Genomic DNA, 17,926 nt, shown 5'->3' with positions numbered 1-17,926 from the left:
GTCCAAAACCTTGGTTTGTACGTCCTGGCGGAAATCCGTCGCCTGGAGCCATCCTCGTCGTCTCAGGCAAACGCCGTTGCCCAACTGACGGAAACCGGTGTCGGCGATGTCCGTTGCCACCGTGGTCCGAAGCAATCTCACCTTCCTGTAGGATTTCAAGGGCCTCAGCTCTTTTGGCATCCGGAAGTCCGTCCAACAGCAGGGCGATTTTGAACCACAACTCCCTGTCGTAGCGGGCTGCGATAGCCAGGGCGTTGGCTGCCTTGATAGTCGTCGCTGCAGATGAGATGACCCCGTCGTCCCATCGTGTCCAGCTTCCTGCCCTCGCCGTCCGGCGGGGAAGTTGATGTCGAGGCCGATGCCCCCCCCCCCCGCTTTCTTCTTTGCCGCCGCCGAAATGACCGAATCCGGGGTAGGTTGCGCCCGAAGGCACAAGGGGGCAGCGTCGGGGACCGGTACTTCTTCTCGTACCGGTCCCTCTTTGCCGGCGCCGTGGCAGGGTTCTTGAGGAGGGCGAGCCCCTCATCCCAGATGTCATCAAGAAGTGATACGGCGAGGACCGTCTTCCTTTTAGCCTCGCGCCGTTGGTAATGGAACCCTTCTTTCTTCTTTTCTTCTGGGCAGAGCTGGAAGAGCTCGGATGCCCTGGAAATCATGGCATGAAAGGATCCAATCTCGTCAGGCGAGGACGCCCGGGCAGAGGGCTACAGGGGACACGTCCCGTCGGCGCCTCCGTCGTCATCTGTACCCGTCGTAGCCGTGTCCGTGCCTGTATCATCCCCGTGGGTAGTAGACCGGGGAGAAGGCAGAGCAGGCCGCAGAGGTGGGAGGTGGCGTGGGATGCGTCCTCCTCCTCTTATGCGGTGGACTTTCCGAAGGTCCTGGCTCCGGTTCCCCCGTTGGGCCTGGCTCAGGTACCTCCGTCGGGGGGAGGGGCAACCTTGTCCTCATCTCCGAGGATAAGGACTGAATCGCTGACAAAATGACCGCTGAAGTGTCCTGCGGAGCCGTAAACGACGGGCGCGAGGGCTCTTGAGGAACCTCGTCGGCGACACCGTCACTCTCGTCATTGCCCTCGTCAGGATCCCTCCCGATGGGCTGGGCCTCTTCCACGACTTCGATGAGCTCTTCTTCAGAGGTCGTGTCCGTATCCACGATGGCCACCTGCCCCTCCCCCACCTTTTCCAACGAGGACTTCGTGGGGGTCTTCTCAATGGGCCTGAAAGATGACTCCCTCCGCGGTGGCAGGGAGACTCTGGGTCTTGAGGTCGCCGCCACTGGCGCAGCCTCCACAGGCTGAGCCAGGGCCGCTGCGACATCCTCAATCAAGGTCTTAGCAGGGTGGATTAAGGCCATCACCTTCTGTACGCCCGGGGCCTTCACCTTGGGGGGATGGTCTGAGCCTCACTCCCCCTCTGCCGGAATCTTCGAGATCAACCGGGGCCTCTCCAGAAGCTTCGCCGGGTTCTCGGACTTCCTCTTACCCGAGCCAAAGCGTTGGCTCTTGGTTGATGGCGCTGGGGAGGATGCGCCCTGCCTGGCAGCCAAGGAGCCCGACCGTTCGGCGCTCCCGGTGCCCGCAGACTCATGGTGCTTGGCCTTTTGTTCGGCCCCCGTTGCCGGGGCGCCCTCACAGGACTTAGAAGACCGCTCGGACTTCTTTTTCTTCTTCTCGTCTGACGGGCTCTTCCCTTCCAGCTAGTTGGCGAGACGGAGGTGGTGATCCTTCATGGTCCACTCCGACATGTTCCCACAAAACGCACAGTCCTTCTCCGTGTGCGTCTTGTCCTCATGGAGACAGTAGAGGCATAACGAATGCTCGTCGTCCTCGAAAACATTCTGAAGCTGGCATCCAGGGCAGGTCCTGAACAGCTTCCCAGGCGTCGAGCTTCCCAGGCGTCGAGCTTCCTTTCTCCTGGGCCATGTCTGGGGTAGGCCTCGGAACTTCTTGAATCCTCCAAAAGCGTAACTCGACAAAATCTTCACCCTTGAGGGGTGTAGAAAACTCTGAAACGGATCCCTGTTGATCGGATGTAGAAACGGTGGAGCTTGAGGCTCTATTTAACCGAAAAATGAGAAAAATCTCCTGAAAAACGCGAAAACGCAGCAAAAGCTCGAGAGCTACAGCACGAGGACTCGCAACACTTGAACGTGCGGTAAAAATCTGAGGATGGCTGCCAGAGGCGGGGCTTAGGGAGAGGGCAGTCATTGGCTGGGGGCAGAATGACCCAGAGACCAGTGATTGGTTACTACTAAGAAAGACAGATCAGAAACGAAACTGATACTGATTTTATTTCTATACCAAGGATTCCCGGCCTGACGACGGGGAATATTCATGAGCATGTGAATCCATACCAGACCCCCGTGCTGGAGAATATGTTTATCTTGGGATGCCCAGTTAAACATCGACATTTTAAAAGATTATGTCTTAACAAAGTACCTAAAGAAGATTTGCATAGTCAAATCCTTTGTGTCCCAAAGGTGGTTACTGAGTAGCTGTGTTAGTTAAATTATATAAGTCTGGTCTCGTCCCAGGCATTCTATATGGCCTCAAACCTTTTATGGAACGTGAGACGAGATGGTTACATGTCTTAAAGGGGAAAATCTGGAGATATTTTTGCGGATTACCGCAGTGTGTCCCTGATGAGACTAATAATTGTGAGCGGAGGTTAACCTCATTGCCAACAACATGGCGACTCAATCGGGGAGGGTTTTATTTTAAATGATTGGATCCCATTACGAAAGCTGAACCTCTATTGACATGCTTTTCTTCTATGGTAATGAAGAAGTACAAAAAAAAGCCTTTCAAAGATTTCAAATGGAAATTCTCAATTTTTTTAACTATACTGATTTTAAAAGAAAAGAACATTTTATCTGGTCTAGGACCATTGGAGGATTAAAGAGTAAAGCAAAGTATTGGGATAGAGGCACAGTAATCTATTGGGTAACACCCAAGATTAAATTCTAGTATGTAACCAGGGTTTCATTTTCCCGCACCCCAAAAATGATTTACTGATAAGTAAAAGCAAAAGTATTTGTTATTTTATATTGCGTTTAAGATTTTATCAATTACCTACGCAGGAAATCTTGGGAGCGTGGAACAGTATTCCTCATTCTTCTCCACGATGCAGATTATGCAATAAGAAAGAAGAAACTAGAGTTATATGCTAACTACATAGCTTGTTATAGTTAGTTCTTTTGTACACAGGAGGGAGGATTTGGACTCCAATCAATTTTGGAGTATGATTTTAATAGGAGAACCAATGATAATGGTGACAGAAGCATTTTATGTATGGAAAATATTTTTTAAACTGATGAGAATTTAGGAGTATAAAGCTGATTCCCTTTGAAACAAAGTTGTATATTATTTAGTAAGTGTACATCTATATTTTATTGTATGGTGATGTGTGATTAATTATATATCTTCATAACATTCTTTGATATTTTTTTAGATGTATTCAATTATGTGTCTAAGGTTTGTAAGAAACTGTGGTACACAATAAAAATATTCATTTTTAAAAAGACGCCGCCAAGTGGTATTTCTGCGCTTTCCAGCCACATCCAGCTTCCTTCCCTCCAGGTCAGGCGGGAATGAGCAAGACTATGATGGATAAGACAACCTCCTCCTTGCAGCAGCAGAGACTACCGAGTCTAGTGTTGGATGGTCTCTGGGGCATTTAGGAGTCGTATACAGAACCCTATATAGCTCAGCCTCTCCTTTTAGTAGGTGCAGGAAAGCGTTTTTGCATCACCACTAACCCGTCCTCCCAGATGTCATCCAGAAGCGGGACGGAGACCACGGTCTGTCTAGAGGATTCACACATGCTGGAAAATGAATCCCTCATCCTCCTTTTCCACTGGAACCAGGTTAAAAATCTTGGCTGCGCAGGAAATCATCGCCTGGAAATATCCCACTTCATCCGGTGGAGAATCCCTAGATGGTAGCTCTACATCTGGTGGCCCACCGTCTGCAGGGATGCAGTCTTCAAACTCATCCATACCCTGGGTACCATCTGTATCCAGGATGGTGTTTGTATTAGTGTTGGTCCCTGTCAGGACTAACTCCTCTACAATAGAGGGCCGTGGAAGAGGAGGCGGCTGTGGGATGGCAGGCACTTGAGTGCCAGGCAGGGCTGAGACCGTCTTGGTGGACTGGCCACAGGTGCTGGGCACGGAACCACAGGAGGACAAGAAGCCACTGGTGGTAGTTGCTGCTAAATCTCTGAGACCAGAGTGTGGAGAGTTGACAAAATTTCCAAAGAAACATCCCTTGGCAATGGATCTCTCAGGGCCTGAGGCATCAAGATTGGAGCTCGAGGCAAGGGGCTTGTAGGGCGAGTGGGTTGAAGCGGTTGTACAGGCTGCAGAGTCGGCTGCAAAGCAGGTCAACACCATCCTCTATGGGGTGTAGGCCGACATTCTTCCCCCTCCAACAGAATGGAAGGAGCAGAGACAGGGACTGAAGACATGACCATGAGTGGTCTTATAGGGGACGTGGCAGGCAGCTGAGGGGCCCTTCTTTGGCAGAAAAGAAATCTGGTGGAACCTCTCGGGAAAATGCCTAGCACAGGCGCACCTGGAGAAGGTAGTGCAGACGAAACAGACCCAGCCGGGGCTGACAAAGGCCTTGGAGGCAATGCTACCATCGAGTTAGCCGTTGTGACCACAGATCTGGTTCCTGCAATCATCGACAAGCCTGTAGACATGACAAAATGTGGTTCCGACAGGCTGGCTGACGATGTCATTGACTGAGACTTCATTGACGAAAATGATTTAGACAACCGTCTTGGGGTTCCCTTTGTGCATGTTGCCGATCCAGATGAGACGCCTCAGCCGTTATCCTTTTCGACGAGTAAGTCGCAGCATGTGAGGACTTTGCCTTTTTAGGTACCTTCCCCTTGGAAACATCCTCAAAGGATCTAGACCTTTTGACAGAGGGTGTACGCTCTTTGGGCCTGCTAGCCCTGGCAGAGGCACGATTCATACAGGCCCAGAGTCAGAGTCGGAGGCCTTGCCTTCTTCCAGCCATGACACTAGCCTGCGATGGCAATCCTTCCTCGTCTTAGTGGAGGAAGATTGGCAAATGGGGCAGCTGGCAGATGGGGCGGTTGGCAGATGGGGCATCCCTCCACATCATGGTCTGGGTGTAGGTGGTAAATACTCTTTTGGTGGCGTTCTTCGATTAAGACATTCTTCTGACTGCATCTGGAACAGGCCTTAAAGAGGCTCTCCTTCTCGGCCTCTAACATGGCGCGTGAACTTGGCCCAAAACTCCTCACACGACACAGTGATCGGACGGAAGGTGGGATCGAGAATGGCAATGGATCCCTGCTTCCAAAAAGTCAATGTGATGGAGTGAAGAAAAGAATTCCAAGAAAATAATTAAAAATAGGCTAAATACTCTGGGATTTCGAGGAGCGAAACTCAAGGACTCCCAACAGGAAGACGTGCGCTCAAAATCTGAAGATGGCAAAGAGGGGTGGAGCCAAGGAGGACCAGTATCACTGGTTGGGGCAGTATCACCCAAAGCGACAATAGGCTATACAAGCAACAATGCAGTTTTTAGCCTAAAGCTAAACTGCTTTATTTTACGGAGGATTTCTAGCCAGACGACAGGGAATACTCATGGCATGTGAATCCATGTAAGACCCGATGCTGAGAATTTCAATATATAGGCTTAAGCTTGCCCTTTAAATACTTTCCTGAGACCAATTCCTGTATGGTTTTTTCCAATCAGCACATTTAAGATTATGAATAAAATTCCAATTGCAGGCTTTTTTTTTTACATAACTATTTGCATTTTTAGAGAAAACAGTTCTCCATTAACTGACTCCAGCCCTTCCTCACCCTCGCACCCCCCCCCGGTCCGAGAATAGTCCTTGGTGCTTCTCTCAACTGCGGTGAGTGTCCCCTCTTCCACTCAAACATTACATGTTGCATATGCGTCTCCTGGTTCCTAGCCCCTTAGTCAAAGAGGTGGATGAACTTGAGCTGGTAATACAAACATAACAGGCACATTCACCTAGGGCACCAGAGCCCATTCTGCCCACTCTTTAAGAACTCCAGCACCCTCCACAAGTCTGCAAGATATCTTCGATGATCCCCTTGCAAGATGTATGTTAACCGTTCCAGTACGGCCAAGTTCCATATTATTTCCATTGGGGGTTCCTTAGACTTCCATTTTTGTGCTAGTGCTAGAACCCCCGCCATCATCAGGATGACAAACATTGCGTTCCGCTTTCGAGGTCAATTCTTCGAGTGCCCCATCCAAGCCCATCAGTGCCAAGCCTCTCTTATCCCTCTTTGTCACCCCCCGCCCCAGTATTCTTGTATACAGGGACACTCGCACCATATATGGCTCCATGTTCCCTCCTTCCCGCATTCCCTCCAGCAGAGCTTGGATTCTAGAGGGTACATTTTGTGGAGTTTTGCTGGGGTCAAGTGCCAGTGTAAAATCCGTTTTACCCATATTTCTTGCATCTGGAAGGACCTCGTCAGCTTGGGTATGTTCCTCCATACATTTTCCCAGTCTGTTTCCTCGATTGGGTGACCAGAGATCTCTTCCCAGCGTTTCATGTATCCCCTTTGGGGTGGCTCCTCTCCCATTTTATTTCTGTGTGTATATTGCTGTAACCACCCGCCTGTCCCCAGGATCTGTGGTTAGATATTTCTCAAAGACGGTTAAATCGCACATCACTGCCTCTTTCATTAGGGGGTGCTGGAGCCAATGTCTAATATGGGTATAATGGAATTGCTCCACTTCTCCCACCACAAAGTCTGTCTTGCATTGGATTAAGGATTTCACCCGACCACCCTCAAACATGTCTCACATCCTTTGGCACCCTCCCTCCTGCCATTTACCAAAAGCCTTGCTTCTCCAACCTGGGGTAAACTGTGCATTTCCAAAGATCGGTGTTAGCGGGGAGGGGTAGGAGGTGATGTGAGCATGCTTAATGGTTTCGTCCCAGGCATCCCCGACTAGAGACAGTATTTTGCTACTGTACATTTGGGGTGGTCTTTCTGCTTCCATAGCACTACTTCCAAGTTCTCCCCTGCCTCCACCCTGTTCATTGGTGTCCAAAGCTTATCCCGGTCGAACTTCTGCCAGTCGCTGATCACTACTTTGTGCAGCCGAATAATAGGCTTTAAAGTCTGGTTCCCCCAGAACACCTCTATTTATGGGGCTCCTCATTACCCTTTTTGATATCCTCGGTCTCCTGTTCCATATGAATCTGCTTGTGTGTTTTTGGAGAGCCCTAAATGGGGAAGCGGGGAAGGGCGATGGGAGTGTTTCAGGGCCTCCTCGCATTTCCCACCCGCCCCTCTGGTTCCGGAACCGGCAGCTGGTTTCCCCCCTTTCTGGCATGCCGGCAGACTTTGCCAAAGTCACTGCAGCAGTGTCGCGCCTTGGGAGCAGGGATACCTTCTGCGCTGCAGGGCTTACCTTCGTAGGGTCAGGGCTGTTAGCAGTCAAGGTAGAGGCAGTTGCCAACTCTGTCGCTGACGAAGTTTTAGCCTGTGCCGATTGAGCCTGCTTGGGCTGCTCGGCCTTCTTATCCTCCATCCGCAGCTTCTCGGATTTCTTACACAGTTTAGCAGGAGTAGATTTCCTTTTCAAGGAGGAGCTTGATTGCCGGCTGGCAATGGAAGCAGAGTGTGATGTCGATTGCGCCCTATCCACCTTTGGACCTGCTTCCACAGCGAACCCGGTGGACTCGGACTTGCGGTTCTTGGCCTTTTCTTGGGCCTCCACGGATGAGGTGCCCTCAAAGGCCTTAGAAGACCGCTCCTCGGACCGGCCGGTCCTGGGTGAGGCATGATCCTGCTGGGAACACGGGTAAGGGGCCTTGGCGTTAAGCCATGCCGCTGGTCTACTGTGCCATTCACACATCGTCTTCTTGGAGAATCCGAGGCATATCTTGTATTCCATTTCCTTGTAGTCGGGATGCAGACAGTAGAGGCATTGCAGGTGCTTGTCTTCTACAAACACATTCTGTAGCCCACATTTGGTGTAGGGCTTGAAGAGGGACCTTCCCGCGTTCTCCTCCATCATGGTCAGAGGACGGGAAGTAAAATTCACCGACAACAGGTCTCCACTGTCAGCAGATGGAGAAAAGAGCACCAAGGCGCCTTTGGAACAAAAATAGAAACCTTTTCTTTCAAAAAACATGAACAAACATAGAAGTAACTCAAAGAGCAAACTCAAGGACTCCCAACACTGAATCATACTGTACACATCTGAAAATAGCTGCCAGAGAAGGGGCTTAGGGAGAGGACTGTCATTGGATGGGGGCATGAGGACTCAGAGGACAGTGATTGGTTTAGAGGAGAAATACAGTTTATAGGTGAAAGTGAAACTGTTTTTTTCTTTTACTGAGGATTCCCAGCCTGACAACGGAGAATATTCATGAGCATGTGAATCCATGCCAGACCCCATGCTGGAGAAGAGCTCCCTTGCCTCCCGAAGCTAGGTCTGCACTCAAATACCCTAAAAATATAATAACCATTGCGTAAACAATCACCAACAAAACTATCCCACCACTGGGCCTGGCAGATATTGTGTGTGTCGATTGTTTTAGATTTTAAAACAAACAGAACGCTTGCAGTGGCCACATTTGAAAGTACATTCATTGTGAATTTACCTATACGATTGTCTGGGCCTTTGGACTTGGTGTAGAAGAGAAATGCAGCCAACAGAAAGATTGAGGATAAAAGCTCTGCTCTTCCGACCACGCCAGTCACCTGTAAAATTAACAGGAAAGATTATTAGTGATGTGCACAATGATTGCTTTTTAAAGGAGTCGTTTATGCATCTTTGAGCAGACACGTTCTTCAGGGGATTTTATCTAGTATATAGTTGCAGTAATTCACAGTACTATGTTTGGTGGAAATGGGTCCAAGACCAGTTGGTTAGGCATCTATATATGAATTACCTTATTCTTTATGTTTTTTTCTGAGTCACGTGCTTTCAACAGAAACAAGAGGGGGTTGGAAAATGCTTCCCAAACAAAGTTGTTTTGAACTCTTGTTTGCATAGTAATTAGATATTCGACCGTGTTCAGAGTTTATGCCCCATGTTGGCAGGCCCTCCAGCCACTTTCTTTCGGCTATCTAGAAATGGCATGGAGTATGAGCATGTAATGGATCGCTTACATTTATAATGCTACGTTAAGAAGGTGGCTGCTTTCGATTGTGCCCTTTCATTAAAGCCATTGAATTAAATGCAGAAAAATATCAAGGTACGGTAATCATCCTGGTAATGAGAAAAAGGATGATTAGCATCCAGTAAATGTGTCACATAAGTTAATGGCGATAGTTGAATTGATTTAAGAGTAATTATGTGCAATAGCTAATATTATTGTGGGTTGTATAATGGAAACCTACAGGAATATTCCTGAAATCTTAATTGGATATTTATATGCATTGTAATTTGAAATATGTACTAGTGCTGTCGTTTTACATTGAAATGTTACCAAGGAAATTGTGTTTTTTATTTGTTAAGGCCATGAGACTTGGGCCATTTAAGCCTTTGTTATGAAATGCAAATTACTGATCTTAGGAAGTACTGTCCTCCTAAATACATAATTTCCTTTACCAACTGACTGGATGTAAGTGGAGTAGGCTCAAAACAGCATATATATAGGTCCGGACTGTCCAAGAGCGGTCTAGTGTTCCTACTGGCTTAGAAACGTATTTTCATAACTAGAAAAAAAAGCCATTTGGCTTTCTTTCCCCAGGACTGGAACACAAGTGCTCAGAAGAACAAGTTACTTACCAACTGTATGTTCCTCCAACGTATTCCACATCTTTGACATGTAATGTCCAGCTGCGGATGCTTCAGAAAACTTATTTCACCAGAGGGCGCCCTGCGTCGATTTCGTCGATGTCCCTCGAAGGCCTCAGTCGGGGGTGAGGTCATCGGATGTTTTAAGTAGCAAGCGCGGCGCCCGTTGGCCTCAGTTCTGTTTTTCCCCTCCTCGTGTTAGCAAAAATGCCCATAACCACGGGCAGGACAGTACTCAGCCTTGTTGGAACGAAAGCTGTAATAACACAGAGGGGTATGTTGGGAGGGTGATGAGGAATACAGTGGAGGAACATCCAGTCGAAAGAGCGTTATCATTTGGTAAGTAACTTGTTCTTCAAAAGGATTGTGTCCTCCAACGCATTCCTCATCTTTGACAGACTCCAAAAGCAGTATCCATGTTTGGAGGGGGGTGAAAAATTTAGATATGCAAAGAGTTAAAGGGCAGAGTAAAGCACTGCCTTACCAATAGCGAAATCCCTACGATGGGAAGTATCCAGAGAATAATGCTTAGTAAATGTGTGGATTGATGACTGCGTTGCAGCCTCACAGATGTTTTTAATAGGGACACCCCTTTGCAGGGCTGTTGAAGAGGCCATGCCCCTGTAAACCCTCAGGAGGATTCTTGCCTGCCAGTCTGTAGCATTCAGTAATAATGAGGATGATCCACCTAGACAAGGTCTGCTTGGAAACGGCCTGGCCTAATTTGCGTCCAGTATACCCTACAAAGAGCTGGTCGTCCACTCTCAACTTGGACATCCTGGAAATATAAAAACGTAACGCTCTCCTACGGTCAAACCTATGTGGAGCCTTTCCTCTTCCTTACAAGGATGCGCAGGAGGATAAACAGCCGGCAGCACAATTTTCTGGCTTAAGTTAATGTCTGAAATGACCTTAGGTAGGAAGGAGGGGCTAAACCTCAACACAACCCTGTCCTTGAGGAATCTAGTAAAGGGTGGCTTGGAAGAAAGTGCCTATAACTCGCTCACTCTACGTGCAGATGTTAGAGCAACCAATAGTATTGTCTTAAAGGTTAACAACCTCAACAGACATGTGCAAGGGTTCAAATGGCGCACACATTAGGAATGTTAACACCAGGTTGAGGTCCCAAAACGGAACCAGAAAAGCTGAAGGTGCAAACACATTTGTGAGCCCTTTTAGAAATTGAGTCATCAGTGTGATTTTGAAATAGGAGCATTCATCAGATGAGCGCTTGAAGATGGAAAGCGCTGCTAGGTAACCTTTAATGGTTCTAACCTGAAGACCTTTGTGAGCTAATGAAAGCAGAAAGGGTAGAACATCGGAATCGTACATTGAAAAGGATCAACATTCTTATCCCTGCACCAGTTGCAAAACTTATTCCAACAGCAACAGTATGGAGACTTTGTTGCTGACCTTCTGGCCGAAAGACACACCTCCATCACGTCATGCGGGAGATCCCACAATCCTTGTATTTCAACCCTTCAGAAACAAAGCGTGAAAGTTGAGAGTGTTGACCTCTGGATGGAGAACTCGACCCTCCTCTTGCGAGAGAAGATCATCTCTTTGTGGAAGACGTATCGGAGGACAGATGGACATGTCCAGAAGGTCCGGGTACCATGTTCTCCTGGCCCAATCTGGGGCAATGAGGATCATGTGGCTCCCGAACCGTCTCAACCGCCTCATTACTTGAGGAAGGACGGGGACTGGAGAAAAGGCGTACAGTAGTGGGAATTCCCAATCCACCACAAACAAGTCTCTTAGAGCTCCTCTTGGAGGAAATTCCCTTGAGCAGTACCGCTAGCACTTCCGGTTGACCTCAGTCATGAACAGATCCACTTGAGGGGTCCCACAAAGGGTGAAGATCTCTTGAAGGACTTCCTGAGCTAACTCCCACTCGTGGGAGACCGTGCTCTGCTGCTCAGAGCTGGAAAACTAGAGGGTAACTCCCTACTCTAGCTGGGACTGGGAAGCAGAACAAATAATCAGACAAACACATGTGTCCCAGTAGGGAAAAAAGAGTGAAATCTAACAATGAGAGGAATCACTGTGCGCTGTCTCTGTGTACAGGGGCTAAAGAAGGGTCACTCCTGACTAGGTGCTTCTATTCGACCCCAGTGTGGTACCCTTATATACTTTGTATATATGCTGAGTGTCTAGTAGTGTGTCTTCACTCCATTATATTTGAGAATTGATATGAGGGCATAATAGTACACATTATTCAATAACATACAATGATGGCCCCTCACTGTATAGAGAGCTACTATAAGGGCACCACACTGAGGTGAGAATAGAAGCACCTAGTTAGGAGTGGCCCTTATTTAGCCCCCGTACACAGACAGCGCAGTGATTCCGCTCACTGTTAGAATTCACTCTTTTTCCTATTGGGACACACCGGTTTGTCTGCTTATTTCTGCCTGCTCAGAGCGTCTGCCGCCGTGTTCTCCTCCGCGGCTAGGTGAATTGCTGACAGGTAGATTCCTTCTTGAATAGCCCAATACCACTGCACAGTGGTAGTGACCCTACATCTCCTCATGTTGAGGTAGTGAATGGCCACCATATTGTCTGTCATTATCAGGGCATGCCTTCCCCGCACAGACGGCAGAACAACCTTCAGCACTAGTCCCATTGCTCTCAGCTCCAAAAGATTGATGTGTAGTTTGGCCTCCGATGGAGACCAACGACCACTGACAGTCAAATCGTTGGCGTGAGCTCCCCACCCCATGAGTGAGGCGTCCGTCACTACAGCTACCTCCGGCCATGGTTGCCAAAAACATTCTCTCTTCAGAATATTTTCCTCACAAGCCCTCCACAGAAGATCCTGTTAGACTCTAGTCGGGATGTTAAGTTGGTCCGACATCCCTCCCGAGAACTGGGAACATTTTGTTCTGAGAGCCCACTGAAGGGACTTCATCCACAGGCAGGCCTCTGGCACCAGAAAAATGCAGGATGCCATGAGGCCCAGCAACCTCAAGAAATCAAAGGCCGGGAGACTGGGCATTCTGGAATTTTGTTATCATCTGAAGAATGTCTTGAGCTACCACCTTGGGAGGCGAGCACTTTCCCAAGCGTGTCTAAAACAGCCCCTATGTACTGGAGCCGTTGGGAAGGTGTCATCTGGGACTTCTTGAAATTGAGGGAGGAGCCCAGTCTGTGAAGGGTGTGGCAGGTAACGTTGAGATGATCCAAGGCTAGTTCGGGAGAACACGCCCTGATCAGCCTATAATCCAGGTAGGTGTAGATGTGAATCCCCCTCGCCTGAGATGCTCTGCCACTACCATCATCAGTTTGATGAACACCCTTGGGCGGAGGTCAACCCGAATGGTAGGACTCGAAACGGATAGTGAGAACAGCCAATGACGAACCTCAGGTATTTCCTGTGCTCGAGATGGAATGGCACATGAAAATAAGCATCCTGATGGTCCAATGACAACAACCAATGCTGCAATTGGAGGGCCTGTAGGATCTGAGAAAGAGTAACCAACTTCAATTTGTCCTTCCTGAGGAACTTATTCAAGTATCTCAAATCCAAGATGGTTCTCAGTCCTCTGTCTTTCTTGGGGATCAAAAAATATGGGGGAATACCAACCCTTGTTCCTCTCCGCTACAGGCACTGGTTCTATAGCACCTTTCTCCAGCAGGGTTAAGATTTCCTGCACAAGGAGCGGATCAGGAATCCTCAAAGAGTATTTCCCTGGTGGATTGGTCTGAGGCTGCACTATAAAAGGAAGTCAGTAACCGTGGGATATTGTTTCCAGAACCCAAGCATCTGAAGTAATGGCCCACCATTTGTCGAGATGCTGAGACCGTCTGCCCCCCACTGGTGAATCGTGACGCAAACCTTCAGAGCGGTTTTAAGCGGCTGCTGCAGACACTTATTGCAAGGAGGCTGCAGCTTGAGCTGATTTGGCACCTCTACCTCGTCCACCACAAGGACACTTTTGTTGGCCTCCGACTGGCCATTCCCCTAGCCCTTCCAAATGAGGAGTAGTAACGAAAAGATAGACCCCTCCAAGGTTGTCTGCTAGGATGAAAAGGCTGAGGTTGCCCAACAGCGGCACCTAAAGATTTGGCTGCCGCCTTAGAGGTCTGCAACTTCTCAAGGCTCTCGTCAGCCTTGCTGACAAAAAGATGAGACCTGTAAAATAGCATGTTGAGAAGACGAGCCTGCACATCAGGGGCAAAACCAGACTTCCGCAACCATTCAAACCTGCGCATGACAGTGCTCGTAGCCATGGACCTGCTGATGCTATCTGCAGTATCCAACCCAGACTGAAGGGACTCACACATGGCTTCCTTGCCATCCTTAACAATAGCCAGGAAGCCGTTCCTTTCATCCCCTTCCAGAATATGCTCTACCGCTATAGATCTGCACTCCCACAGAGTATGAAAATTTTGCCAAAGCACAGGTGGAGTTGGCCGACTTCATCGCCATACTCCCTGCCGAAAATACCTTAAGCGCCCATCCATCCACGTGTTTGATTTTCCCCATCAGGAGGGATGGTAGGGTATGCTGCCTTGTTCAAGGTAGCAGTAGCTGCCTGGACCACCAGACTCTTGGGAGCAAGAATTTGGGACAGATAGCCAGGGTCACTACTGGAAGGGCAGTATTTTTTTTGAAGAGATTTGTCCACCGCCGGATGTAGCCTCCGGGGTCTCCTAATTCCCGTAGGCGGACCCTGATGCAAAATGCTGGTGAGATCATCCTGATCAAAATGCACCGGGGAGGTCTAGACCAGCCCAAATATTCAACAACTCTAGACATAAGTTGCCGGTAGGAGGAGTCAGCATGCTCCCCTGGCTCTGGCTTGCCGAACTCCAGCTCAGGAGAGTCATCAATACCACTAACCTTATGCAAAGTTTCACAAAGATCTTGCATCCTACTCTCCTCTGAAATTAGACATTCAGGCACATTAGGGGTCCCATACTGGAGACCAAAAGGTACATCTTCCTCATCCGAATGCTGCTACTCCTCCACAAAAATGGAAGTGAGGGACTTTTAAAAATCCTTTTTTGGTAGAGGGGCAACAATTCTCAGGTGTGTAACACAGAGGCCACGAAACAGTCGAATGCGTCGACTTTGACTTAGCCAGCGCCTTTTTCTGGAGGCTCCACAGGCCCTGTGGGCTGAACTGACAAAATCGGTCCAGTTTTTGCCATAAGGCGCCGAAGGCCTGACAGGATTCAAGGACCCGATGGGTTCCATCGACGGCTTTGGCTGCGAGGGCTTCGAAGGCGTTCATGACCTTGACCGTTCATCACGTCTCGAGTGATTCTTTGATACATTGTCCGATCGAGGCCTTGAGGGCTCGATGGGGATCACACAATTTAATCTGGCTCGAAGAGAGTTTCCGGCCGAGACCGCTCCTTGCCAGGTTCCACAGATGGCGCAGACCGAGCCCTGCCCTGTTTGTCAAAGATTTTAAGCATCTCCACAGGGAAAGCTTCTCACTCTGCCACTGTCGACTTTGTGGACGGACATTTCGCCGTCTCGGGGGTGCTGCCTGACGAAGACTATGAGGCAGGCGACTGGCGTTGCCTTCTCCTCAAGCGCTTCAACGAGGACGAAGAGTGGCGGGAACCACTACGAGACCTTGAACGCTTGGGTCTTCTGGCGCTGAGGAGAGTCACCTCTCGACTCGTCGGTCGAAGGCCTATCAGGTTGGGACTTATGGGGTTTGGACACCTTGCCTACCTGAAGCTTCCTCTTTCGTTCCGGCAAGGTCTTTCCTGTCATGGATTGACACTTGGAGCACGTATCCGTCTCGTGGCCCTCACCCAGGCACCACAGACAGACTAGATGCAGGTCCATAATGGACATTTTGGAACCGCAGTCCTTGCATTTCTTGAACCCGGATCGAGGGGTCGTCTGAGTGGGAGCCGAAGACATGTCGACAAAGACCACAGCAAATACTTCACAAGTACGAGGCGCTGCGAGTTTATACGAAGCAAACACGTTTGCAGGAAAACGGAACCGAGGCCAACGGGCGCAGTGCGTGCTACTTATAACATCCTATGAAGTCACCCTCGACGGAAGCCTTCGAGGGACATCGACTCAAAGCCATCGACGCAGGGCGCCCTCTGCCGAAAAAGGTTTTCCAAAGCAGCCGAAGCTGGACATTACATATCAAAGATCTGGAATACGTTGGAGGACACAATCCATTCGAAATTACGGTTCACTAACATCACAAGGTGCCCTGCATTGAAGCATACACCTCCATGTGTGGATTCCTTTTCTTTCCTCCACATAAAAAACAAGAGCTTAACATCTACTGCTTGACCATCATCACAAGGCTGTACAGTAATTAAGCCTCACATCCCCCAGTGCAGATTGCGGTTCTCCCTATCCAACCCAAGAGCTCACAATGCACTCCTTACCAAAAGTCATAAAGATGCACTGTTATCTATGTGTCTATTTTTCAGTGCAGATTGTTCTCTTTCCCTTATCATGGAGCACAAGAGACACGTGTCTGTACACAATTCTGCACTTCCTCCATCTCCAAGTGTCGGTTATGTCCCTTCCTCCCCATGAATATATGAGCTCTAAATACACTGTTTGCCCGGATCACAAGGAGCTACTGCTAGGAAAAATCTACCTTATCTGGCAACGGAATTCCTCAAGGAACACGGCACATCTGTTAAATTGGGTGAATTTCTATCTCTTTGAATGGCCCTGAATATCGGGGTGCCCAAGGATTGAACGGGTCGTCTTTACTCTTCAATAGTTATATCCAACCACTAGCCACCCTGATTCGCACATTTTCCCTTACCTTTCAACTTTATGCCGAGGATATCCAAATCTAGATCTATATACATCTATATATGGGATACATTACTCACCGTAATCGTATTTCTGATGCTTGTATCTGCTTAGATTCACATGCTGTGCATAGGCCGACATCTAGTGGAAGCTGCGGAGTATTACAGTTTGTTTTTCGAAAGTCGAAAATGGGCGTCGACACAGGCGTGCCAGTAATACTATCCCTAGTGTGACGTCCACTGTACCCAAGATCCCTCACGCGTGTAGGATTCTCAGATTGTATTTTTTCTGACATGAGGAAGCATGAGGAGTAGCGTGAGTACAGATAATCCAAGCAGATAGACAGAAAGGTAAGACTACAAGCAATCATGCGCCTTCTCTCGGAGGGGAGGAAGGGTGGGTCGCATGTGAATCTAAGCAGATACAAGCATCAGAAATACGATTACGGTGAGTAATGTATCCCTTCTGAGGCTTGTGGAATCTGCTTAGATCACATGCTGTGCATAGATTAGCGAGCAGTACCAGAAGAAGGAGGTGGGATGTGAGAAGGGTCATGAGCAAACAGGTGTCTTAGAACCGCTTGTCCCACTTGTGTATCTGTCTTGGAATGAGTGTCAATGCAGTAATGCTGAGTAAAAGTGTGAATAGAGCTCCAAGTAGCCGCTTTGCAAATGGTGTCGAGGGGAACATTTGCAATGAAAGCCAGAGTGGCACCAATGCCTCTAGTAGAGTGGGCCCTTGGCGTAAAAGGCAGAGTCTTTTCAGAAAGAGAGTAACACAGCTGTATACAGTTGATAATCCACTTCGAGATAGCGCCCTTAGAGACGCGATCCCCCTCTCTGCCTGTAGCTACGGAGACAAACAGTTGATCTGTTTTCCTTAGCGGTCTGGTTTTATTTACATAGTATAGGACCGCCCTACGCACATCTAGGGTGTGTAGTTTCACCTCAGCCGAGCTTTGCGGGTTCTGGAAGAAAGTCGGAAGCTCGATGGACTGGTTTACATGGAACTTGGATATGAATTTAGGTGAGAACCTAGGGTGTGTGCGTAAAACCAGTTTGTCCTTGTGGATAGTAAAGAAAGGATCCTGCACTGACAGAGCCTGAATTTCACTGACCCTTCTTATGGAGGTAATGGCTACTAAGAAGGCCGTTTTATAAGTCAGGTGTTTGAGACTACTTTTATGCATGGGTTCGAATGGGGGTCCCATGAGCTTAGCTAGCACCACGTTGAGGTCCCATCCTGGCGGTGGGTTCGAAATAGGAGGGTGAAGTCTCTTTACTCCTTCCATGAAGGCTTTAACCACTGGTACTTTCCACCACGAGACCTTGTTATGGGATGTGGTGTAAGCCGAGAGGGCTGCCAGGTGTACTTTCAGCGAGTTA

At 48.7% G+C, this 17,926-nt stretch overlaps 1 protein-coding gene across 1 annotated transcript in view; it reads right to left on the bottom strand.

Moving 5' to 3' along the window:
- Positions 1–17,926, bottom strand: part of TMTC3 (transmembrane O-mannosyltransferase targeting cadherins 3) — a 1,032,559-nt gene that overhangs the window by 791,622 nt on the left and 223,011 nt on the right. Inside the window, exon 4 of the mRNA XM_069629335.1 lies at positions 8,643–8,742. Coding sequence (XP_069485436.1) covers positions 8,643–8,742 — 100 coding nt within the window. The remainder of the gene's footprint in view (positions 1–8,642; positions 8,743–17,926) is intronic.

This window comes from Ambystoma mexicanum, chromosome 12 (assembly GCF_040938575.1).
Source record: "Ambystoma mexicanum isolate Mex_15411 chromosome 12, UKY_AmexF1_1, whole genome shotgun sequence".
In the NCBI taxonomy this organism is placed as follows: domain Eukaryota; kingdom Metazoa; phylum Chordata; class Amphibia; order Caudata; family Ambystomatidae; genus Ambystoma; species Ambystoma mexicanum.
This window is presented reverse-complemented; position numbering and strand designations above follow the sequence as displayed.